General features: G+C 40.5%; 1 protein-coding gene across 2 annotated transcripts; it reads right to left on the bottom strand.

Moving 5' to 3' along the window:
* Window positions 1-950: 950 nt before the first annotated feature.
* Window positions 951-23,780, bottom strand: LOC121279900 (cytochrome b5). 2 transcript variants are annotated; one of them, XM_041191438.1, is made up of 5 exons: window positions 23,523-23,780; window positions 15,375-15,503; window positions 12,265-12,291; window positions 10,420-10,454; window positions 951-5,035 (listed from the first exon to the last, which is right to left on the bottom strand). In XM_041191438.1, the coding sequence occupies exons 1-5, from the start codon at window positions 23,664-23,666 to the stop codon at window positions 4,942-4,944; spliced, it is 429 nt and encodes a 142-aa protein (XP_041047372.1). In that variant the 5' UTR covers window positions 23,667-23,780; the 3' UTR covers window positions 951-4,941. The 2 variants fall into 2 exon arrangements, with proteins under 2 accessions (XP_041047372.1, XP_041047373.1); XM_041191439.1 differs by lacking the exon at window positions 23,523-23,780 and adding an exon at window positions 22,715-22,854.
* Window positions 23,781-25,036: the final 1,256 nt, after the last annotated feature.

Consider the following 25,036-nt stretch of genomic DNA (forward strand, 5'->3'; position numbering starts at 1 on the left):
TCACACAAATGAGTAAATTATGGTATATGAACTTCAATACCAGTGTGATGCTGGATATGTAGGCCGTATGTCCCAAAGACGGGCAGATTGTATGAAACAGCATGTCCCAGTTGATAGCCGCAATGAGCAGGGTACAGACCGTACCCAACCAGCCCGTGCTTGCAAAACTGAAATCAGTGTCCAACATTAGATGTGATTCCGCAAACTGGACAACATTTGTGAAATAATCTTCAATGTACTAAGAATTACGCTGACAACCAATTTAAGATTGTCAGTCAGGCTCGCAATGTGGCGCATGTGTGTGTACTGGAAGCTACATATATTAATACATAAGGCCTTGTTCTTTGCAGACAGAAAGAACATAAGCATACATTGTGCCTGTTTCAGCTAAAAAAATGTGATAGCCATTCGCTGACTCATTCCTCAGGGCAATGCCTTGACCAGTCAGGGTCCAGCTGTCTGGTTTAAATTTCAAACAATGCTTGGCAATTAACTGTCAGTTATCACCAGTGGTGCATTCTCCATGGCAGTCACTTGCAAACCAATCAGCACTCTCTTCAGAGTTTAAATAGTTGTTTTCCCCCTTATATTGGTATTCTTGCGAATGACCTGATGAATGCAAGACGAGAAGCTTACACATGTCTCTTTTTTCAGCAATACTCAAGTTCTGTGCTACCAAATGATAAGTTAGATGCAAGAGAGGTGTGAGCTAAGTCTGTGGCCCCTAGTAACTGCATGGCTGTTCTTATATTGGCTACTAATCACTAGACCATAGCAAACTACTGCTCATTAGGCCCTTGGTAATTTAGGCCAAATCTAACAAGGAATAAACGTGACAGTTAAAATATGGCATTTCCCCAATTGATTTTTCTTCTAGCTAAAAATAATTTTGTTCAAAACTCTTTTGGTAAGGCTAATTGTGGAATATAAATTGGGAGAAAAGAATTAAACAGTTTCTTCCCATTTATTATAAAGAGAATGACAGTACAGGTAGATAAGCAATTGAATAATAGAGAATAAATAAATATATAGTACATACATGAGAGATCAAATAGACATTTTTATAATTTGACAAATGAAGACATTTGAAAGAAAAGTCTAAAGATACAGAATAACCATGTGACAGTTACTGATAATTAGCACATATGATTCCTTCTCCAATTTAAGCAGATCCAGCAGGGAAAATGTGTTTACATTTTCCATCTGTAATATTTCAGTACTTACAAGCACTAAACAAAAACACATCAGCTTCTGCTTGTACTAATAAGCAATAGAAAATGTTGATATCTCCCAATTTGGAACTCACTAGAACTGCTAGAAGTTAGATTTTTAAGAAATGTTGATATTGCATTATGAAATTTGACAAAAGTGACTATATAGAAGACTAATTTTTTCAAACAGAGACAAATTTAGCTTCGTCGCAAATACTCCATGAACTGTACAGTAACAATTCAGAAGCAGTAGGCATATATATATCATAGAAACTCCACAGTTGCAAGGAATAGGAAAACAGTTTCCTATTAAAGAAAAACAAAAGTTTAAAGTTGACAGGCACACAGGTTACTTCCAACTTATAAACCAAATGTCACTAAAATTTTGTGGCAAGTTATGTGCCAGACCACAATGAGAACTCTTATCCAGCAGCGGTAATGTGGTTTGATCAGTCAGAATTGATAAGAAATTTTACATGTGGATTAATGTTTGACATAATTAGATATCTATAATAGAAGACAGCAAGAATCTTACCTGGTGGACTTTGTTCTTACCATTTAAAATAATTAAATTGACTCCCTTGAAGGCATAAGTTTATCCAGTGAGTATCTGAACCAAACAGATTACAAACTAACCTTTCGGGTTTAAATTCCCAGACTGTGATAAGTTAACTGATCTCAAACATAGTGGTATATTTGAAGAGTCACAACTGACCTCAAAGCTCCACACACAGAAAACTGGCTCAGTTTTCACTTATGAATACTATCCAACGATACTTGCTGGAAGTCTGTATATGTACAAATAAAGGAGGATAGGATAGGGGTTGGCAGTAATTCCTTTACCGGCTCAGGAATCAAATAAACCTACTAAATCATCTGAATAATAATCATTCAGGCAAAGTACTGGAGATAGGAAGAAAAATTCATATTTATTTGCTAGTTGTCAGCTATGGCTTGACCATATAATGGAGATGTTAGAAAAATTTAGATGTCCATTTACACCAAAATTACCATATAACCATTTGACAACGGGAGACATGATCAAAATAGGAGATGTGCATTTTAAATTTTCCAGTCTTGCGAAGGTGGACCAACTAAACAATGAAACCTGAAGGCTGAAGGAGAGGGAAAGATCTCCAGCAACAATAAATATTTCAGCTGAGAGTCTTTTGGTGCCCAAATCCTTAAATGTCCAAGCCACCAGCCAGTTCTTCTACATTAACTTTCTGTTTAGTTTAAAAGCAAATAGCAGTGCTCCAGTAAATTTGTAAATCTATTGCCATCAAACAATTCAGGCCTGTGTACTCTCTGATTGGAATTTCAGAAGCAAAAAACATAAATTAAAACGAACTGAGGGAAAAGTTATAAATACTACTGTGTGGACTATGGTAAAACAAAAAGGGATACAGCATTAAAAACAAAAATCAGATCACTAACCCGAAGTCTATATTTTAGTAATTATTTCTTCAGGAAACAGCAAGGACAATGCATAAATAAACCCAAGTCCAAGTCATATTAATGGCTGGATTATCACTGATTATTTTTACAACTCTTTAGAAAAGACAAAGTATATAGACTTTGAACAGTTGTTCATTAGTACAGGCATTACACAATACAGTAAAAATAGATGTGAACATGTAATTCAATGTTGTCAGTTTGTGAACTAAAAATCAGCAATGATAAAATTGTGCAAAAGATTGTGTTCGAGTTAACAATTATTTTATGCAGTCACCCCAAAAAGTACTTAGCACCACATGCAAGGCATAAATTATAATGCATAATGTAATTGTATATAGCAGTGCCTGAAAATATTTACAGCTGGATATTTTTTGCATTAAATACAATAAAGTTTGCATTATCTGTACAACAGCTATTGTAACAAATGAAAGTACACTAATTGTGTAGGTGAAACAGGTGAATTACCAAATTTCTGAAGAGTCATATTGGATTCAAAACGTTAGCTCTGTTTCTCTCACCACAGATACTGCCAGACCTGCTGAGCTTTCCAGCATTTTCTGTTTGTGTAAATTACCTTTCAAGGGTAACTTAGAAAAGTATTTTATTTGTTAGTCCGTTAGGTGATAGGTCACCATGAAGAATTTCAGTGAAACTTTGAAGTGAAAGAAACACTATATTATGGTGATAGCACACGGAGAACTACTGGACTGATAATGCAAGAAATATCCAACATCTTGTGTATGAAAAGTCAATTTTGGGATTTTACTGAAAACTTAGATGCAAAGATATCCAATTATACATAGAACTGATAGGAATATATAATCCAGAATCTTATACTCAACAGACAGATACAAAACATATGCATTACAATGAACTTCATACAAATGGAAACAATTTAATTAGTAACATTAAGAATAAAAATCTGAAACAATGCATGCAAGAATAACCACCTGCATTAATTAGCTTCATCAGAATTCACAGACAGATTAGGTACTAGATTGGTCAGTACTGTGTCATCAGGGAACTATTTTGGTTCAAATAAGGAAAAGGAAAAGAGGAGAAGACCAACTTCAGTTTTTACAAGATGCAATTTATGGACTCCTCTGTGCTTAGTCGTCACTCTTGAACTTTCTCCTCAAGACGAAGAACGTGTGTAAGGGATTGGGGGAAAATCTTTTGACTTATGGGAAAGTGCACCAAACCACATTACTTAAAGACAACTATATTAGTTACAGTATCCTTATGGCTCATTAGGCAACTTTGAACAGATGAATGATGCCCAATCTACGACTAGCAAGAGTGACAGTCACTTCAACTGCTGTATTATTGAGCTAAGGAGAGAAACCAAAAAAACATGGACATAACCCCATCCCAGCCAACACTCCACCCTCATCACTAACCACCAACTCATATTGGAAGGTGCAGTACAGACCCTGTGCTTGGGCAAGAGTAAGGTCAATTGTGACTGTCCCAAAGATCAAACAACCTACGAATTTGCTGTCCAGATAACAAAAATGGGTGAGGTACCAGTGGGCTACCACTGTCCATGGAACTTTATTCACCATGAGTTGTTACCTTCAAAGGCAAAAGGGATAAAGAAAAACAAAACAGCAGCTCTAACATATTTCTGGCTATATATTTTGTTTTATGTTATGTGCTTGAGAAACCTAAAGGCAAGTGTTCCATGGAATCCTCGTGAAACTTAAAAATCTGGAGTGCTACAAGCCATTGTATGTGTCCAGTGTAAAAGAACAGTAATAAACTGCTTGGACAGTTAGTGAAAAATATTTTAGTAAAGACAAAGTAAAGGAAGAGAGAAAATAAATTTAACTATATGAAGAGTGCAACACTGAAATACTTCAACTGTATACGCACAATGCTCATATTTGTCAAAGGCTCAACATGGATGGGCATGTGCAGCACAGTGTAACTAACAACTCTTCAATACCCAATGTGCTCTTCATTCAAAAGTGATCTTCAAAATGTTACCTTGCAACAAGACAGAAATAGGAAAATAGGACTCTAAGTAAAAGAAATTTTCATTGAATTGGTGGTATATTCCTCATAAATCTCTGGCATAATATACTTCACTAATTAGTGCATAGAATAGAAAAAAATATTAATTTCAATGCTAGATCTATAAGAAGTTAAATACATAATTGTAGAATATCCAATTATCATCAATAAAACGCTGAAGACATGGGGTGTCACTGGCACCACTCAGTGGACACCTTGTCCACCCCAACCCACCAAGGAAATTGAATAAAATGCCTCAGGATGAAGTTTTGGTCTCTGCGAGGTAGAAGCGATACATGAGTCCTACAACACCAGCTGCAAATACAGGAATCAGCCAATTTGTCCACCAACTAGAAAAGAAAACACACGTTTCTCTTAGTGATACATGTAAAATAGTCACGCACTGTTGAAAACAAAACCAAAGCTTTATTTTTGTTGATGTGAATTAAACCTGTGCAGGCATGTATAGGAAAAACCCGAAATGCAACTGGTCAATTTTAATAGATTTTTTTCCTTTTGAAGGGTAAAAGATTTAATTCTAATACGACAAATTTTAGACACAAACTCAAGTACTTGGACAAGAATCCAATAATGATTTTTTTTTAAAAAAAAACAACCCATTGGCACTCAACATTCAACTGCCACCTTCTCGGTGCAGAGCAAATCCTTGGGGTTAGCATCTGTTGTGGTGGGGAGCTGCAGACATCTCGGAGTAAAATGAAGGTAAGGCAAGGGTCCTAAAGTTGACCACAAATGATCTGGAGACAGTTTAATAGAAATGGAGTTTTTCTTCCTCCTGGTTGAATCTTTCCAATGTTTGGTGCTGCACTTCATGAATTAGCATGCGCTAATGGTAGCCGAATATCTATTTTGGCAAGGGGATTGGAAGACAGAACTACATTGAGGGCTGAATCTTTCGGTTGGCATGTGGGGGCAGGCCTGACACACCGATGCGTAAAATGATGCGCAATAACGTCTGGCGTGCGTCCCAACATCATCGCACATCATCTCAATATTTTGTTCGGCAGGCCTGCGCCAGAGGCGGCTGTGTGCCCGCCGAAATGTCAGCGGCCTTATAGGCCATTAAGGAAGTTATTAAAGTAGTTAAGAACTCTGCCTGTCCAACCTTATGGTTGGCGGGCAGGTGAAATGCCCAAGCGGCCTTCACGTTTTTCAGGAAACCTCATCCATAGCGGGTTGAGGTTTCCTGAAGCTTTTATAAAAATCAATAAATTAATTTCCCCACCTTTACAAACATGTCCCAATTCGTGAGACACTGTCACATGAGGGGACATGTTTAAATAAATTTTTCCTTAATTTATTAGAGTTTTTTTATTGTCTATTCAATCTCCCTGAGGCAGCTCTGTGCCTCAGGGAGACTGAAGCGCTCTTTTGCACGCATGTGCTAAAGAGTGCAGGCCCCGACTCTCCCTCCTCCCCCTACCCACACAGGTAGGGTTGAGCACTACCAGCTGTGCATTACCAGCCGTGCATTACCAGCCGCACGTTATGCTGGGCGGGCCTTAATTGGCTGGCCCGCATAAAATGGCAGTGTGCAGCTGATCACGGGTGGTGATCAGCTTTCTGCCCGCCCGCCATAGAAAACAAGGAAAATCAAAGGACAAATCAAGGAGTTTATTTTAAGCCTTTTGCACCTTGTCCTTTAAAACTGCAACTCACTGAGCTTGGCATCCAGCTTTATTTTAAACTCCCCTAATGTCCAAGTCAATTATTCCAAATATTTTAATTTTTGATCAAGGTATCCAAGGTCTATGGTTTAGACTATTTATAAAAGTGGGTGCGGTGTTGGTGGATGGAAACGACAGGTACAATACCACTACATTTAATGGATGCATTCATGATAAAGCGTCTCAGACGGTAAAGCCATCTGCATAAAAATGCATGAAGTCTTGACGATTCGACTGTCTCCTTCAGTTGTTAATTCTAATAGCTCACTGAAGCTGTTCAAAGGCCTGATTTTGTCCAAAAGCCCTTAAGTTGATATGTATTGAATAGCCAGCCCACTTAAGTTTTAAATGACACCTTTGAAATTAGGACAAATGATTAGGACCATTTGCTCAATGTAGACAGTGTAAACGGTGGGGACTATACAGTTGTGGCTTGCGTTTGATACTATAAAATTTCTCCAGTACCTAACAAATCTTTCGTGGCTATAATTACTGCTTCACTTATTCCTCCTTGGTCTATTTGAATTCTCAAAGACATCTGACTGGGGAGTTGTTTGTCTTCAGTTCATTTAACTCAACTACCCCTTTTATGTAGGTTCCAAAACTCTATAATTTATTCACTGTACTACAAAAGTCATGCTCCCTCAGTACCACAATGGAATGTCAGCTTAGATTATGTGCTGAAATGCTAGGTATCAGGCTTATACTTCCTGTAAGGACTCCATCCCATTCTCTCAGTTCCTTCGCCTCCGTCGCATCTGTTCCGATGATGCTACCTTCAAAAACAGTTCCTCTGACATGTCCTCCTTCTTCCTTAACCGAGGTTTTCCACCCACGGTCGTTGACAGGGCCCTCAACCGTGTCCGGCCCATCTCCCGCGCATCCGCCCCCACGCCTTCTCCTCCCTCCCAGAAACATGATAGGGTCCCCCGTGTCCTCACTTATCACCCCACCAGCCTCCGCACTCAAAGGATCATCCTCCGCCATTTCCGCCAACTCCAGCATGATGCCACTGCCAAACACATCTTCCCTTCACCCCCACTGTCAGCATTCCATAGGGATCGTTCCCTCCAGGGCACCCTGGTCCACTCCTCCATCACCCCCTACTCCCCAACCCCCACCTATGGCACCACCCCATGCCCACACAAAAGATGTAACACCTGCCCCTTCACTTCCTCTCTCCTCATCGTCCAAGGGCCCAAACAATCCTTTCAAGTGAAGCAACATTTCACTTGCATTTCCCCCAACTTAGTCTACTGCATTCGTTGCTCCCAATGCGGTTTCCTCTACATTGGAGAGACCAAACGTAAACTGGGCGACCGCTTTGCAGAACACCTGCGGTCTGTCCGCAAGAATGACCCAAACCTCCCTGTCGCTTGCCATTTCAACACTCCACCCTGCTCTCTTGCCCACATGTCTGTCCTTGGCTTGCTGCATTGTTCCAGTGAAGCCCAACGCAAACTGGAGGAACAACACCTCATCTTCCGACTAGGCACTTTACAGCCTTCCGGACTGAATATTGAATTCAACAACTTTAGGTCTTGACCTCCCCCCTCCATCCCCACCCCCTTTCTGTTTCTTCCCCCTTCCTTTTGTTTTTTTCCAATAATATAGATTTTTCTCTTCCCACCTATTTCCATTATCTTTAAATTTATACCTTTTATGCCCTGTTAGTCTTTCCACCCCACCCCCACTAGAGCTGAACCTTGGGTGTCCTGCCATCCATTCTTAATTAACACATTCTTTTAGATAATATCACCACCTTCAATACCTCTTTGTTCTTTTGTCTGTGACATCTTTTGATTATCTGCTTCTATCACTGCTTGCTTGTTCCTACAATACCCCCCACGCCCCCCCTTGCCACGCGCCGCCCCCCTCCCCCACCTTCAACCAGCTTATATTTCACCCCTCTCCTAATATTACTCAGTTCTGCTGAAGGGTCATGAGGACTCGAAACGTCAACTCTTTTCTTCTCCGCCGATGCTGCCAGACCTGCTGAGTTTTTCCAGGTAATTCTGCTTTTGTTTTGGAAACTACTTGTTTAACTTACACTTTTCATTTGGTTTATTCCTAGTTGCATATATTTAAAATATTCCCATGTTCCTCCATACAGCTACCCTTAGCAATAGGTCCCTTTAATTTTGCTCTTCATCCACTTAAGATTGTTTGAAATTGTGCATTGACTGATACTGATCGAAATATCAGGTTCATTTGATTATTAAATGGTCAATTGACCAGAGATTCCATAATTTCTACATGATGCATGTTTGACGAGATAGGCAAATTTTTCAGTTCATCCCGGTGAGTTTCATGACTTATTGGTCTGAAGCTGTTCAAGATGATTTAGTGGGTCCTAAAGTATGATTTCCCCGATTCCAATGTGATTAAACTTGGTGTCATCGCTAGGGGATTTGGAGCATCCAGCAACAGTGAAGTCATCAGCCAGATTGAAGAATTCTCACAGCAAAGCAAGAAGTAAAAAGCACGGATTATACTATACTTCTCAATCATTTTACAGAAAGCAAAATAAAGATCGGGACATACACTGCGATGCTAAAAATCAAACTTCGAATTAAAAAGAAAATTGAATTTTTAAATGTTGAGGGAACATTTGTTTTACAGGACCAAAGAGGTTGTTCAGCAATAATTATGACTTAATATGGTGTTTAAACCTTAGGCACCCCTCATTCAATAAGGCTTAATACTTTCAATGGTTTTTACAGCAGGAAGAGTGTGCAAAATGGCTGCATCTCTACTGAGGTGCAGAGGGATCTAGGTGATCTCGTACATAAGTCACAAAAAGTTAGTAGGCAGGTACAATAAATAATTAAGGCGGCTAATGGAATGTTATCCTTTATTACAAGAGAGATTGAACATAAAAGTTAGGATGTTATGCTTAGTTATACAGGGTATTAGTGAGGCTGCACCTCGAATACCTTGTGCAGTTTTGGTTTCCCTCTTTAAGGAGGGATGCAAATGCATTGGAGGTGATTCAGAGGAGGTTTACTAGATTGATACCTGGAATGAGTGGGTTCCCTAATAAGGAAAGGTTGGACAGACTGGGCTTGTTTCCACTGGAGTTTAAGAGAGTGAGGGGTGATTTGACTGAAGTGTACAAGATCCTGAATGGCCTTGACAAGGTGGACGACAAAAGGATGTTTCCTCTCGTGGATGAATCCAGAACTAGGGGCCACTGATTTAAAATTAGGAGATGCTCTTTTAGGACTGAGATGAGGAGAAATTTTTTCTCTGAGGGTTGTGCAACTTTGGAACTCTCTGCCTCAGAAGGTGGTGGAAGTGGGGTCATTGAATATTTTTAAGACAGAAGTAGATAAATTCTTGTTGGGCAAGGGAATCAAAGGTTAACGGAGGTAGATGGGAATGTGGAAATCGAAACTCAAGATGTTCAGCCATGATCTTATTGAATGACAGAGCAGGCTTGAGGGGCCGAATGGTCTACACCTGTTCCTATTTCTTATATTCTTAAAACACTGAAGTCAAAATTAAATCATTGATTCTGAGTTGATTGTATCTGCAAAGACTGCAACTGCACACACCGCGTAGTAACAGAGTATCACTTGCAGCAAATTCCAGATTTATGTTAACTGCACAAGAGAAGCCAGAGGTTGCTATCAATTTTACATAGGAATGACAGTGAGCACTGAAGTTTTGCTGTCTTACAATCATAAATTCTGGGCCACTGGGACAAATTCAAGTTGTCTCACCATATTTACACTACAGCATTCCCAACTCGTATTTAGTTGGGAGATCTTACCTATCATATTACTGGTACCTGTCCTTATCTCATAATGTAAGATGCAGTCTTCTTCTTTTACCTGGCTTGGGGATCTGGAGCAGAACCCAATTGTTAATCTAAAGCTAAAAAGCAGTCAATTAGGCAAACTATTTCAAGCTTTTGCCTTGTCATTGCAACCTCAGTCCATCCTGGAAAACACCCCCCTTTTCCCCTCCATCATCTCATATCATTCCTGAAATGCCTGTATTTCTAATTGCAAGGTAACCAGTGCTATTTAAGTTTAACATACCTGGAATGGCTTGATGATGTTGTAATTAAAATATCCTGTGTGGAAAAGGAGAAAAAAAATTGCTTAGCATGTTCATCTAAAGCTCTTCAGAACTGCAAATTATTTGAAGAATAAGATATCAAACATGGAGTCAAAAGGCAGTAATTTAAACCAACCTTCCCTTGGCTTGGTAAATACCCAAAATAAAAACAAGCAATTAACAAAGACAATATGGAAATCAAATTGCCATCTAAACTCATTATCCATAATTCATAAAACATTCTATACAAGTCAGTGACTGACAATGTAATTACACACAGGCACACAAATTCTTGCTCTTGTATAGCACTTTTTACTTCAGGATGCCCCAAACTGTTTTACAACCAATAAATTAATTTTGCAGTGTAGTAATGTAGCAAACAGACCAGGCAATGTGTGCACTGCAAGATCTCACAAAAGCAATGCAAGAATGACCAAGTAATCTGTTGCTTGAAGGATAAATATTAGACAGGGCACTGGTTGGAACTCCCTGCTCTTCTTCAAAATAGAGCCATAAGATCTTGTATATCCGCCGGAGTGGGCAGACTGAGACTCAGTTTAACTTCTCATATGAAAGAGAAGCAAATCCAACAGCGTAGCACTCACTCAGTAGTACACTGGACTGTCAGTCCAGATTTTGTGCTAACATCCCCCTGGAGTGGAATTTGAACACACTAACTGACTCAGAGGAATACATAGTACCTCAGAGCCATAAACTATCTGCATGAGGCTCAGTCACAAAACCAAGCTAAAACAGGGTTTGTAATGTGTGAAGAATAAGATCATTTAATTTTTCTACTCAATAGAATTTGAACATAGGTTCAAAGTCTTAGGTTTTGGGTCATTGAGAGGTGCATAAAGTATTTTACCACAGGTGCATACTCAAAGACTGGAATTAGATGGCTCGGATTGGTGATTGAAGCCAGACCACTGCAATCGTTTAAGAAAGTTAGATCTTGTGATGGGGAAACAGTAGGGCCAGTTTTCTGATAAGTTGAAACCAGAAGGTTTTTTTTCATCTGAATGTATCTTGAGATGGACATGTGTGCTGTACTGAATGACATGATGTTGTCTGATGTTACTAGCTGTACCCAAAATTACTGAGCACAACTAACAAAAACCACAGTAAAAAGGACAGTAACACAAGTCTTAAAAGATATACAAACAGGATGCAAATGGTTTTGTGACAACACAACTAAAATACAGAACTGTCACAGCTAATAAAAAGAGAACGGAAAGGCTCAAAAAACCAAATGGCTCACTCGCAGCCCTGTTAGGACAGAGCCAAATTTTGTCACCATAAGCAATTTTTGTTTTTATTTTTGCAGTGGTGGAAAGGAATTCAGAAAAATGGTTTCTCGTACCAAGCATGGTTTCTGTGAAGGATGCCATTGGAAGTAAGATAACCAACATAATCCATGAAGGAAAGGCCACCAGTGATTTACAAAAAGGTCATTTAAAAAAAAAGCGAAAATTTTGTTTGTGCTGTTCAGACAACCTACTCAAAATAGCTTTTGTATTAACACAATGCTCCTTTTAAATGGGCAATGCAATCAATGTTTTTAACTTTACCAATGACAGAATACATGATGGCTTAATAATATTGGTATGAAGTATTTTGAATTTAAGGTGGTATCTTTGAAGATCTGTTGGATCATTTGCTGATTGGTAAATTGGAAGTGACAATGTAAACAATGGAAGCCCTTCACCATATTACCAGCAGTACTTCCCACCAGATGTTGTCAATTAGAGATCAAACGGTTGAAATCACAGATTGTGAATAAATATTTTGCGAGAAGAATCAGAATGATGAAAAAATATCCTTACCTTAGAATTTTCCTTTCTTCGATCAGCCTAAAAGAAAAGAGAAATCAATCTTTAAAGACAATCTAGGTGACTGCAAGGATAGATTAATTGAAAAATTCAAAATGTTACCTGAAGGTACATACTACTCTATACAAAAGCAATCAAAAGTTTATTGATAAAAAAAAAACAGAATTCCTTCCACCCTTAAGCAGCTCAATTTACCATGATTAGCATCAAGTTCATGGCATGGATCCCAGTTAATCAAGAAAGAAATTCAGATTTTTCCACATCTCCATATCCCACAATGAAGATGAATATGGGTGGTCTTTTGCAGTGGCTATCATACTGTGTCATGGAATGCTGGGACACATTCTTCCCACAACATCTGAGTTCAGATGGAACAGTTAGACAAGTCACCTCCCCCTTTCCATTCAAAAGGAGAGGGAAGATGTGAGATATTGAAGAATGACTCAGTGTCTAGCAATGCCCACCCTTGCCTGCCTCAAATCTATCTCATTTGACATGAGCACCATTGGCAAGGTCCATCCTTAATTCTCCTTGTGTCACAAGATCGAAACTTAACTTCTTGAAAGTGGCAGCTGGCAACTCCAAGTCCCAACAGGCCTCAGGGGTTTCCACGCGTGCACAGGCCAGGAGTAGGCAGCACATGCACAATCTGGTGTTTTGTAGTTCTTCAGGCCAATGGCAGGCCCAGTGCATTTGCGTATAAGGAAATGGTGGATCTTGTGACCCAGGAGCAGAGTGCCATTATCAGAGAAGAGTCCCAGGTAGGGGACAGGAAGAGGTCCCACTTAAAACAAAAGACAGTGGAGCAGAGAAAGAAGCTCCAAGCAGAAAAAGGGCTGCAGTTGGTAGACTTTAAGTAATGGGGACTTTGGAGAAGCCCTGGAGATTGAAGAAGGCAGCAGAGGGTTGGCGGTTCTGTGCTTTGGGGAAAGGTAACCTTTGGAGTAGTAGTGTTCTGCTCAGCGCGGCCAAAAGGCTGAAGTTGCGCTTGTGAGTTGGTGCTGGAATGCAGACTTTGGAATCAAGGGGAACAGAGTCTTGGTAGACAAGACTGAAACCCTGCAAGGTGCACTGTTGTTAAGATAGTGTGACTCAGAGCAACTTTTGGAGAGAATTCCAAGGCTAGATCTTTGAAAGTGAAGACTGGAAACCCTCGTGGGAATGACAGAGTTCCAACAAGATTGGTCTACTCAGTGTTTACTGACATATGGGTGGTTGCTGAGAAATCCAAGGGATCTGTCTTGGTCGCATCTGTCATTGACTGTGGGTGTTAGGCCACAGATTGCCATTAATTCACATGTGCCTCATGGGGAGATGATGGCATAGTGGTAATGTCACTGCGCTAGTCATCCAGAGGCTCAGGCTGATGCTCTGGGGGCATGGATTCAAATCCCACTACAGCAGCAGGTGGAATTTGCATTCCGTTCATAAATTTAGAACGTAAAGCTAGTCTCAGTAATGGTGGCCATGAAACTATCAATTGTTGTAAAAACCCATATGGTTCACTTAGGTCCTTTAGGGAAGGAAATCTGCCATCTTTATCTGGTCTGGCCTACTTGTGACTCCAGGCCCACAGCAATGTAGTTGACTCTTAATTGTCCTCTGCAATGGCCTAGCAAGTCACTCAGTTCAAGGGTAATTAGGGATGGGCAACAAATGCTGGCCTTGCCAACAGTGCCCACAATCCAAAGAATTAAAAAACTCATGTTAATCTTGAAAAAAAATGGATATTGTAACTTGTAATGTTATGGCTTTATTCTCTTAGCAAGTGTCTTGGATCTCAAACTTGGTTTACTTTAAACAAAAACTTAGTGGTCCCTAACTGGATTGCACCAAAAACTTAGGGATCTGGTCCAAAATCACAACAACTGAGAAGGTGGAGGAGCCACCTTCTTGAATTGCTGCAGCGCAGATGATTCAAGAACAAGGGACCCAGGTTTTTGATCCAGTGTTCAGTTCACTAAAGATAATAAGCTTGGAAGCAAATAACCTAAGCATGCTGTGATACATGCAACAGTAAAAACAACACAAGTTAAAGGCAAAATACTGCGGATGCTGGAAATTTGAAACAAAAACAAAAAATGCTGGAAAAACTCAGCAGGTCTGACAGCATCTCTGGAGAGAAAGACAAAGTTAACATTTCGAGTCCTTCTTCAGAGCTAAAGGGCAGTAGAAATGTGGTGAAATATATGCTGTTTAAGGGGGGGTGAAACAGGTGAAGCTGGATAGAAGGCCAGAGATAGGTGGAGGCAAAGGAGATATTGTGAAAGATGTAATAAACAAAAAGTCAAAGGGTTCTTAACAGTGGTGGCACTGGCTAAAGGAGGTGCTAATGGTGACATTAAGAGTGGAAAGCAGAATGTGATAATGGCAAGGCCAGGGTGAACACTCTGGCAAGTTACAGATGGCCCGGGTGAGGGTGGGGCAGGGGAAGGTGGTGGGAAAAAAGATCGAAAAGGCTAAAAGCTGGGGATAAAACAATGAATAAAAATGGAAATAAATTTTAAAAACAATAATAATGAAAATAAATGGGGGGAAAAGAAATAAATATTAAAAAAGAAAAATGAAAAAGAAAAAATGGGGTTTCAAAAAAGGGGTGGGGATGGAGGAGAGAATTCATGATCTGAAGTCGTTGAACTCAACGTTAAGTCCAGAAGGCTGTAAAATGCCTATTTGGAAGATGAGGTGCTGTTCCTCCAGTTTGTGTTGAGCTTCACTGGAACATTACAGCTGGCCAAGGATGGGCATGTGGACATGAGAGCAGGATGGTTTGTTGAAATGGCAAGTGACGGCAAGGTTTGGGTCATGCTTGCAGAGACCGAAGGTGTTCTGCAAAGCAGTCACCCAGTCTGTGTTTGGTCTCTCCAATGTAGAGACCGCCACATTGGGAGCAGCGAATGCAGTGGACCAAATTGAAGGAGGGGCAACACAAGTATCTTCTTTCAAAGTTACAGTGCATCCCAAATACCAATGGGGATGACCATCAAAAGTAATTTTTGCAATGCTTCAGAGGTGCTAATGCACGATCTCAAGTGTAACTTTCTTAAAAAATAATCTACAAAAACAAATTTATCTGAGGCTCCTGATTTATTGAAATTTTGTACCAAATCAAGTTCTCCAATAAAGTACTGCTTCAGCATCTCTCTGGCATCAGATGAATGTCCCACATCTTCAAAGCTTTCAGTGGCATCTCCTCCAGCTTGTTCAAAGAGCACCTCCTCTCCACCAGGATGCTGCAACAGAATAAAAAATTAATTAAATGTGCAATGCAGAAATGCTCATAATTCAAAAATACACAAATGTATCCACACCAGGACTTTTCAGGAGACATAAATAAATACCATCAGGATTTCTATATTTTCCATACTACCATGCTACACAACAGAGGATGTCCCCACTGTAGAGATTAAACTTTGTGCTGTGATCTCACTGACCAAAAACAGATATCTTTTGCTGTTAGTTGTCTGGTAGTCCACCATCACTCTTGACTGAAGTGTTGGGGCTACAGGTGTTTGCTTGGATGCATTAGATGTGGGACCACTTAGCTCTGTGCTTCCTGCCTTCTTTTCTGTTCTCCATGCAGGTAGCCTCTTGTAGCAGATTAACTAGGTTTGTACTTCATTCTAAGGTATGACAGTTACATTGAAGACAAGGTCAAATTGGTTACTCCCTTGTGTTAGTATCCTGCCTGTCCGAAAGGACCCATCTAGAAGTTAAGTCTTTGAGGACCAACAAGTTCAAATAAATCTGGCACAATAAAGCTCTTGCTTCCCTGATAACTTCTGTCAAGTGGTGTTTCATGAAGGAGTACCGATAATCAAAGGATAGTATGCAGTAGATGGAGATCGAAAGAATTCCTTGATCTTATTTGACCTGATGTCATGAGATTTTCAGGGCCAACTCTACCCAGCTGCATACCACCACATTCCATCCTCTTGGCGGTCTGTCCTGCTGATGAAACAGAATATACACAGAGATAGTGATAGATAAACCTAGAATGTTGAGCAGTTGACTGTATCAGATTGTTGTTCACCCAATCTGCAGGACAGTTCAACCAGTTTGGGCACTAGCCCCTGGATTGCTTCAATGGAGTGCAGAAAGATGTACTTGGCATACCTTAGAATGAAGTACACACCTAGTTAATCTGCTACAAGAGACTACCTGCATGGAGAACAGAAAAGAAAGCAGGAAGCGCAGAGCTAAGTGGTCCCACAATTAATGGATTCAAGCAAACTCCTGTAGCCCCAACTCATTCAGTGATGGAGGACTACCAGACAGCTAACAGCAAAAGATGACTGTTCTTGGATTCTCATCTTCAATCATGATGAAATCTAACTGGTGGGTGCAAGAAACAAGGCTGATTATTTGCAGGCATCATCAGCCAAAAGTGCCAAGTAAAAAATCCTACTTGGCCTCAAGGTGCTTCCCATTATAAATGCCAAGGTCCAGCCAATTCGTTCACACCTTATGATATTAAGAAGTAGAACATGTTGGAGACTGCAAAGGCTATGTGTCCTGACAAAATCCTTGCTGTTGTGCTCAAGACCAGTGCACCAATGTTAGCTGCTCCCCGAACCAAGTTGTTCCAGTACAGCTATGACCCTGGCATCTATCCAACAATATGGAATATTTCTCGGGTATGCTCCAAGGGTAAATTTAAGCTACCCAATCACCACTATATTAGCTTCCTCTCAATCAGTAAATTGATGAAAGGAAGCATCAATAACATTTCTTCACGCCTGTTCACTGACATTTTGATCCATGAAAAAAGTGCAACAGTTGAATGCTGGAGGAGATGCAAGACTAGCTGTTTGCAACATTATGGCAACATTTGACTGACCATGACACCAAGAAACACTAGCAAAACTGAGGCCAATGGAAGTCAAAGGAAAAATCTTCCACTGGCTGAAGCCATAACCAACAGAAAATAAGATGGTTGCGGTTGAATGTCAATCATTGCAGCCCCATGACATTTTTACAAGGGTTCCTCAGGGAAGCACCCACAGCTTCAACCATCTTCAGATGCTTCATCAACAATCTTCCAATCATACTAAGGTCATAAGTAAGGCTGTTTACCAACAATTGCAGTGTTCAGTTTCATCAACTACTCCTCTGAGAATGAAGAAGTCCATGCCCAACTACCGAGGGACCTGGATAATATTCAGGCTTGAGCCGACAAATGATAGGTAACATCCAAGCTGCATAATTGCAGCATAATGACCATCATGAACAAGGAAAGTCCTGTTATTTTTCCTTGACCTGAAACAGCACCATTCATGCAGAATCATCCACTATCAACACCTTAGGATCACTAGAAGCTGAACTGAAGCAGCCAGATCTACATTGACTACAAAAGTACGAGAGGAATTGAGTACTTTGGGAGGGGGAAAGGGATGGAGTTGGTAGCTAGGGGGTGGAGTTTGGAACAGGAACTGAAAACAATTGCTTCCGTCTTCCCAACGTTTAAATGAAGGAAATTTTTGCTCATCCATGTCACACATCATCGCAAATGACATACATTGCTGTTTCTTCACTGACACTGGATTAGTATTTTAAAATTTCCCATCTAACAAAATTTTGTGATCACTATTACCACTGGAACTAGAGCAGCACAAAATGACCCTCCATCTCTTTCTCAGACAAAAGGGATGTGTAATAAGTGCAATTGTGCCCACATCCTAATTATTTTTTTAAGTGCCCAAACTCAAAAGTCTGCTTTAAATTCCTCCCACTCTAATTGACAAGACAGAAAAAAGGAACGTAACCCACTCTTTCATCTGAAAAACAATATTCAACAATGGCCTTGAAGATCCCAGCTCAGCTTCATAATTATGTCTTCAAGGACTAGAAGCAAACTGTTACAACTTCTTTCTAACTCAGGCAAGAGTGCTACAACTGAGCCATAGATGACATTTACTTGAATGATCAAATGAGAATTTTAACAATAAAAGTCACGAAGAGTTTTAATACATACACAATCGTGGCTTTAGATGTCACTGTTATTTGTTCACTCACTCTTCACAATACCAGTTCAAGTTAAATTTACAGCAGAAGTGAGTGGTAACTCCAATTCAACACAATTTTATCAGATGTGTTTGCCAACCAGCTATTATTGATGCACATGCATAGTTTAAATAACTACTTGAAGGCTAAGCATGTGGCTTTTTCAGTTGTCAGTTTCCCAGGAATTTACTTAACATTACCCAAAGACAAAATTTCCTACTGGGCTCCTTATTTCGATGTAATAAAGCAACTATTCCTTCAGTCTAGCAAGTAGTTATCTTTTACTTCATCAAATTAAATGATCACGGGTGCTCCTTACATTCAGCACAACATCTCAACTAGTTTACATAAAGCAGATTCCAAGTACAAGGGCAGGGTAAAAGGAACAGAGACACAGGGAAGGGGAACAATCTCAAGAAAATGATACGGCAGAGGGATGTTGGGACAGAGTTCCAGAGGACAATGGCTTGATAGAATGGATACCAAGTGGAATGGTAGGAGTAGGGAAAAAGAAAAGAGATCAGTGTCTGAAAATCAAACGGTGCCCACAGCAGGATGCAGCTGGAGGAGTTTCCAGAGGCAGAGTGAAAGCAAAACCATAACCATGGAAGCATTTGAGCAGAACACCTATGAACTTGTTGTGTACACTGTGGTGGTCACATTTTGTTGCTTGGCTCACACTTAAAGAACATTGATCAGAATTCAAGGAACCTCACTCAAAGCACTGAAAGAATTCTGAAATTAGAAATTACTAAATTTTAAAGTAAAGTTTTAGACAAAATAAAATCAAAAATCACATTTCACTATATCCATTAAATGTACCCTATGAACTGTCATGTTTAAATAGTTACATTTATTTTTAAATTTAAAGCCTCAAAAGTCTAATTTCTTATCAATATCTCCCTAGAAGTTGAAGGAAATTGTCAACCAATTCTGTGCAATTTGCACAATGCAAGAATATAATCTATACATTCTGATCCCGGACATTAGATTTACTGGAATTGTGGAGGGGTCTCAGCTCAAGTTAGCATTTGAGAATTTCTTCGCTACAAACATTGTTCCCTAGCTACTGTTTCAACCCTCTCCCTGGCAGGTGTCTGCTAGGTTATTGAGCCAGTCCGTTCACATAGAAAACAGGAGGAGTAGGCCATTCAGCCTTTCGAGCCTGCTCTGCCATTCATTATGATCATCCAACTCAATAGCCTGCTCCCGCTTTCTCCCCATATCCTCTGATCCCTTTCACCCAATAGCTACATTCGTGCCTGGGTGTCCCTGGAGACGAAGCACGTGCTGTGCACTGGTATGCTTGAGGCCTTCCACGACCAGTGGGTACTGCAGGGGCTGGGGTGCATGAGCAGCCCCGCAAATGACATTTTGATTTGAATTAAGTTTCCATTGAAATTTTGCCTTTTCATTGCAGTACTCCTTTAACAGGTTGTCACTTTAATCAGTTAATTTGTTTCTCTTTTGTTTGATTGGTTCTCCCCAAAAGAGCATCAAGAGAGTCAGGCCCCTTTTCCACTATTTGAGAGAGCTGCTCCTCAAGTTTTGTTTACACTTCAGCCCCACCCTCCAGCTACCTGGTGTGGAGGGGGCAGGCAGGGCAGAGGACCTCCTTATAAGCCTGCTCCAGGGCCTGGCAAGGTGGCCATTAACAGGTCCAGGCAGCGGGTGGTTGAGTGTTATTCAGCCTGACTGTCTGCCCCTCTTCTGTGGCTACGTTTAGGAGTGCGGGTGTCCCTGGAAATGGAACATGCAGTGTTCTCCAGTATGCCTGAGGTCTTGGGCACCGCAGGGGCTGGAGTATATCAGCAGCCCCGGAAGCATTATTTTAATTTGATAAGTTTCCATTAAAGTTTTGCTTTATATGCAGCGCCCTTTTAATGGGTGGTTCTTTAGTTAATTGGTTTACTTATACTTTTCAGTAAATCAAATGAACAAGAGACAGTTAGTGCCCCTTTAAGGGGTGGTTCATTAGTTAATCAGTTTACTCATAAGAGTTTTGAGAGTTGTGGCTGAAGTGGGTTTCCAGTCCTGGAAACATTATTTTAATTTGATAAGTTTCCTTCATATTTTGTTTTAGTTACAGTGCTCCTTTAAGGGGTTAATTGGTTAATTTATTTAGTTTTAGATTAAACTCTTTTGCGTAAAGAGAGTCAGCTAGAACACTGGGTTAGTGGTTAGGAGGCAGAGATCCGTAATGCTGCATCCTGCGAATAAATCTACTATGATGGTGAAGATCTATGTTTAGTTTCGTACTTCACCACTTGGTTTGGGTCCAATTAACATCAATGTTCCTGAATACTGAAATGCAAGTTTTTATAAGAACAGATCAAAATATATTAATTCTTCATGTACAATTTTAAGGAGGGAGTAAGACAAAAATGGACACATCCCCAAAGGAGGAAATATTCAGGCAGTTGACAAAAATCTTGATCAATGAAAAAGATCATAAGGTGGGCTCAAAGCAAGAGAGAGGTGTACAGGCAAGTTTTGATGAGAAGGGATCAAAATATATTAATTCTTCATGCACAATTTTAAATTAAATAGAACAGAGGACAACATGAACAAAATAACAAAAAATACGTTTTGGTTTAAAGCTACCTGATACTGGCAAGATTTTAAACAAACAGTAGATGAACTAAATGTTTTGCAATGGACAACTGACAAGTCTGTCACTGGCTGATAATCACTGTGTGTAATGATTAGCTGCTTTCAACTCTCGAACTGTTGCTCAAATCGGGATATCAGTCTGTGATAGGGGAGAAGGGATCTAAGGTTTAGAGAGGGATCTGGAGACTTGGGGGTCTAGACAACTGAAGTTGCAGTTGCCAAAGGTGAGATTAAGGGAGTCGGTCGGTGGGGGGTGGGGGGGGGGGGGGGGGGGGGGAGAGAGAATACAAGAGGCCAGAGTTGGAGGAAAACAGGGCTATCAGAAAATTGTAGGACTGTAGGTGAGGCCCTGAAGGGATTTACACAGGAGGATCAGAATTTGAAATTTGAGGCACTGGGGACCAATAGCCAATGTAGGTCAGGATTGATGGGTGAATTTTGTGAATTAAGTATCATGGTCAACAGAGAGCCATTGATAGACAGTTGTGAGCTTAGAAGTGCCACTACCAAAGACCTTTGCCATTTTAATTCTCATTGTGGGACTTACACTATATTAACAAAGGTACGATACAAATATATATTTTAACTTATTTCTGATGTGTCCACAGCCCAATTTTTTTAACAAGATATTGGATACTGATACTGCTCACTGGCAGTTTCACCAACTAAATATTGAGCAGTACTTAGATGCACTATGTGTGGTTATTTGCATAAAACAGAGTTGCCACATCAATCAACGTCGAAAGCTTTCTCAACTTAAATCTCTCTAGTAAGTCACACAAGATTCTGAGTAAAATTTCCTAATTCGTGTACAATTATGTAGATCATATTGAACACAATGCTGTGAATTGAATTCATCTTTGAATGCATCACACACCATAAAAATGATTGCAACTTGGAGACAAATTTGCTCTACATAATTTTCAAAATTAAAAAACAGGCATCATGATTCACCTTAGAGCAAATCCAAGTAAAAAAGCAATCAAACTCCCATGGAGCTGCTACTTTGGTTTGGATGTGAAATGGATTTGGATAGGAGCACCGCAACAAAGTAGCAGTATGGAATAGTAATTGAATTTTAGTCTCACACAGAATGAACTTCCAGGCAATATCGTGGCAACAGAATGTTTGAAGTGGTTCAAAGAATAGTTGGTTGCCATAACAATGGATATTTTCAGGACAGGCAAAATGATCTTCCTAATTTTTATCACTTTTGTGGGTAAAAACAAAAAGATAATTTATCTCAAAGATCCTCCACTACTAATCAGGCACAAGTCAGGAGTGTGATGGAATACATCCATCTGCCTGCTGACACCATCCTGGGTAAGACACTCCACTTGATCAACAACCCATCCATCATCTTAAATTTCCTCCCCCTCCACCAGGGGCATTGTGGTAGCTTAGTGTACTATCTAGGACGTACAGCAGCACTTTGTGAACTTGCAGCCTCCACCATCCAGAAGGACAAGGGCAGCAGGTGCCATGGGAACACCATTGCTTCCAAGTCAACAAGCAGTACCATCCTGATGTGGACATATTATTACTATGCCTCCAATGTGGGAGTAACTTCACCACATGAACTGCAACAATTCAGAAAGGCAGCTTACCACTTTATCCCCCCATATCCCAAGAATGAATTTGTAAGAATCTGGCCAAATGAGCGAACAAATTTGGAAAAACGTATGCACACGAGAAGGTACATTGGAAATTCATTAATTCTAGCCCCACTTTAAAATTAGGTTCTAGAATGATAAAGTACTCAAATTCCAATTAAAGTTAAAAGCAAAAAATTGCGGACGCTGGAAATCCAAAACAAAAACAAGAATACCTGGAAAAATTCAGCAGGTCCGACAGCATCCGCGGAGAGGAACACAGTCAACGTCTCGAATCCATATGACTCTTCAACAGAACCAACTAACAATGGCTCTCCGTTCACCATGATACTTAATCCACAAAATTCACCCGTCAATCCTGACCTACGTTGTCCAATTAAAGTTAATTGAATTGTTGGTAAAATAATCTAGCAGATTGCTCATTTCACTCCAGAAAACAACCACAAAACATCAAAATGTGAAGCTGCAGTTACAGACATATAAATTGTCAGTTTTCATTGCAAACTTCATATCTCCATTAATCACTAGAACAAACAGCCAGTGTTACAAAATTTGAGAGTAATAATGAGTAATCCCCACTCTCTCATATAAAAGCGTTACTACCAAAAAAAGCTTGAGATACAGCTCCATCTTGTACTGTGGTTGAAATAAGGCTTTCCCCCCCTTTCGGTACCTTTAATTGCTTGAAGTAATTGAATTAAAGGTGGTTTCACAATGTGTATTTATGTTGACGAAGTCGCTCATTTTTTTTTTTGCAGCACCATATTAAAACCTAAATTCCAAAATTACAGGACTATCAAACTGCAAAAATAAAAAAAACATTTTTCTAATATAGTTTACGCATCTAGAGTAGCCAAGGGAATACTCCTTTGTAACCTACCTGTCAAAAGGGAATGAAATGAACAGCTTTTCCTTCCACATTTGGGAATTTTTTTTTTTAAACTTCACATTTTCCTGCAATGCCATTAAGTGTAAAACTGAACACTAGGCCTAGTCCAGCAAAACAATACATGCGAAACTCACCTCCTCCAGAAATTTAGTGACATCGTACACTTTGTCGTGTATCACCAACCATGTGGACTTGCAGCTATTGTGTGTTTTCACTTCTTCCATCGTTATATAATTCACTGTCGGGTCAAAATCGATCTTATTATTTAGCTCGCCCATCGTGGACCTTCCTGTACCCGCTGACTGACAATCGCACTCTATCCCTCGTCCTCGCACCAACGGTCGACACCCGGTTAACCGACTGCGATCGGATCCGGAACCCGCAAGTGAACGTCACTCTTTTACGTGAACTTCCCGTGGCGACAGTCACCGCTGGCAACAGCCAATCGCGTGCCGGGATCACCGCCATGAGCCGTCAGAGCTCGAGCCCTCCTGATCCAACGCGTCAGGCGATCGGCGGCAGCGTCAGGTGATCTGATGACACGTTTTCATTGGACGGCTGGCTGCCAACAGTGCCTGTTTCGTTCCGATTGCGGCTGATGTCTCTTGTGAACCAACTAGAATTATATTAAACAAAAACAGAATTACCTGGAAAAACTCAGCAGGTCTGGCAGCATCGGCGGAGAAGAAAAGAGTTGACGTTTCGAGTCCTCATGACCCTTCGACAGAACTTGAGTTCGAGTCCAAGAAAGAGTTGAAATATAAGCTGGTTTAAGGGGGGGGGGGGCAGAGAGAGAGAGAAGTGGAGGGGGTTGGTGTGGTGTAGGGACAAACAAGCAGTGATAGAAGCAGATCATCAAAAGATGTCACCAACAATAGAACAAAAGAACACATAGGTGTTAAAGTTGGTGATATTATCTAAACAAATGTGCTAATTAAGAATGGATGGTAGGGCACTCAAGGTATAGCTCTAGTGGGGGTGGGGAGAGCATAAAAGATTTAAAAATATTTTAAAATAATGGAAAGAGGTGGGAAAAGAAAAATCTATATAATTTATTGGAAAAAAAACAAAAGGAAGGGGGAAACAGAAAGGGGGTGGGGATGGGGGAGGGAGCTCAAGACCTAAAGTTGTTGAATTCAATATTCAGTCCGGAAGGCTGTAAAGTGCCTAGTCGGAAGATGAGGTGTTGTTCCTCCAGTTTGCATTGGGCTTCACTGGAACAATGCAGCAAGCCAAGGACAGACATGTGGGCAAGAGACAGGGTGGAGTGTTAAAATGGCAAGCGACAGGGAGGTTTGGGTCATTCTTGCGGACAGACCGCAGGTGATCTGCAAAGCGGTCGCCCAGTTTACGTTTGGTCTCTCCAATGTAGAGGAGACCGCATTGGGAGCAACGACTGCCGTAGACTAAGTTGGGGGAAATGCAAGTGAAATGCTGCTTCACTTGAAAGGAGTGTTTGGGCCTTTGGACGGTGAGGAGAGAGGAAGTGAAGGGGCAGGTGTTGCATCTTTTGCATGGGCATGGGGTGGTGCCATAGGAGGGGGTTGAGGAGTAGGGGGTGATGGAGGAGTGAACCAGGGTGTCCCGGAGGGAGCAATCCCTACGGAATGCCGATGGGGGGGGGGTGAAGGGAAGATGTGTTTGGTGG

Source organism: Carcharodon carcharias, chromosome 7 (genome assembly GCF_017639515.1).
Source record: "Carcharodon carcharias isolate sCarCar2 chromosome 7, sCarCar2.pri, whole genome shotgun sequence".
NCBI classification, from domain to species: Eukaryota; Metazoa; Chordata; class Chondrichthyes; order Lamniformes; family Lamnidae; genus Carcharodon; species Carcharodon carcharias.

What these genes read in the sequence shown, in the direction of transcription:
- LOC121279900 (XM_041191438.1), bottom strand. Translation starts at nt 23,666, where the DNA reads ATGGGCGAGCTAAATAATAAGATCGATTTTGACCCGACAGTGAATTAT. An exon ending in TCACTAAATTTCTGGAGGAG is followed by an intron (nt 15,504 to 23,522) that starts GTGAGTTTCGCA and finishes ATTCTGTTGCAG; the next exon opens with CATCCTGGTGGAGAGGAGGT. An exon ending in ACATCATCAAGCCATTCCAG is followed by an intron (nt 5,036 to 10,419) that starts GTATGTTAAACT and finishes TTTCTTTTCTAG; the next exon opens with TTGGTGGACAAATTGGCTGA.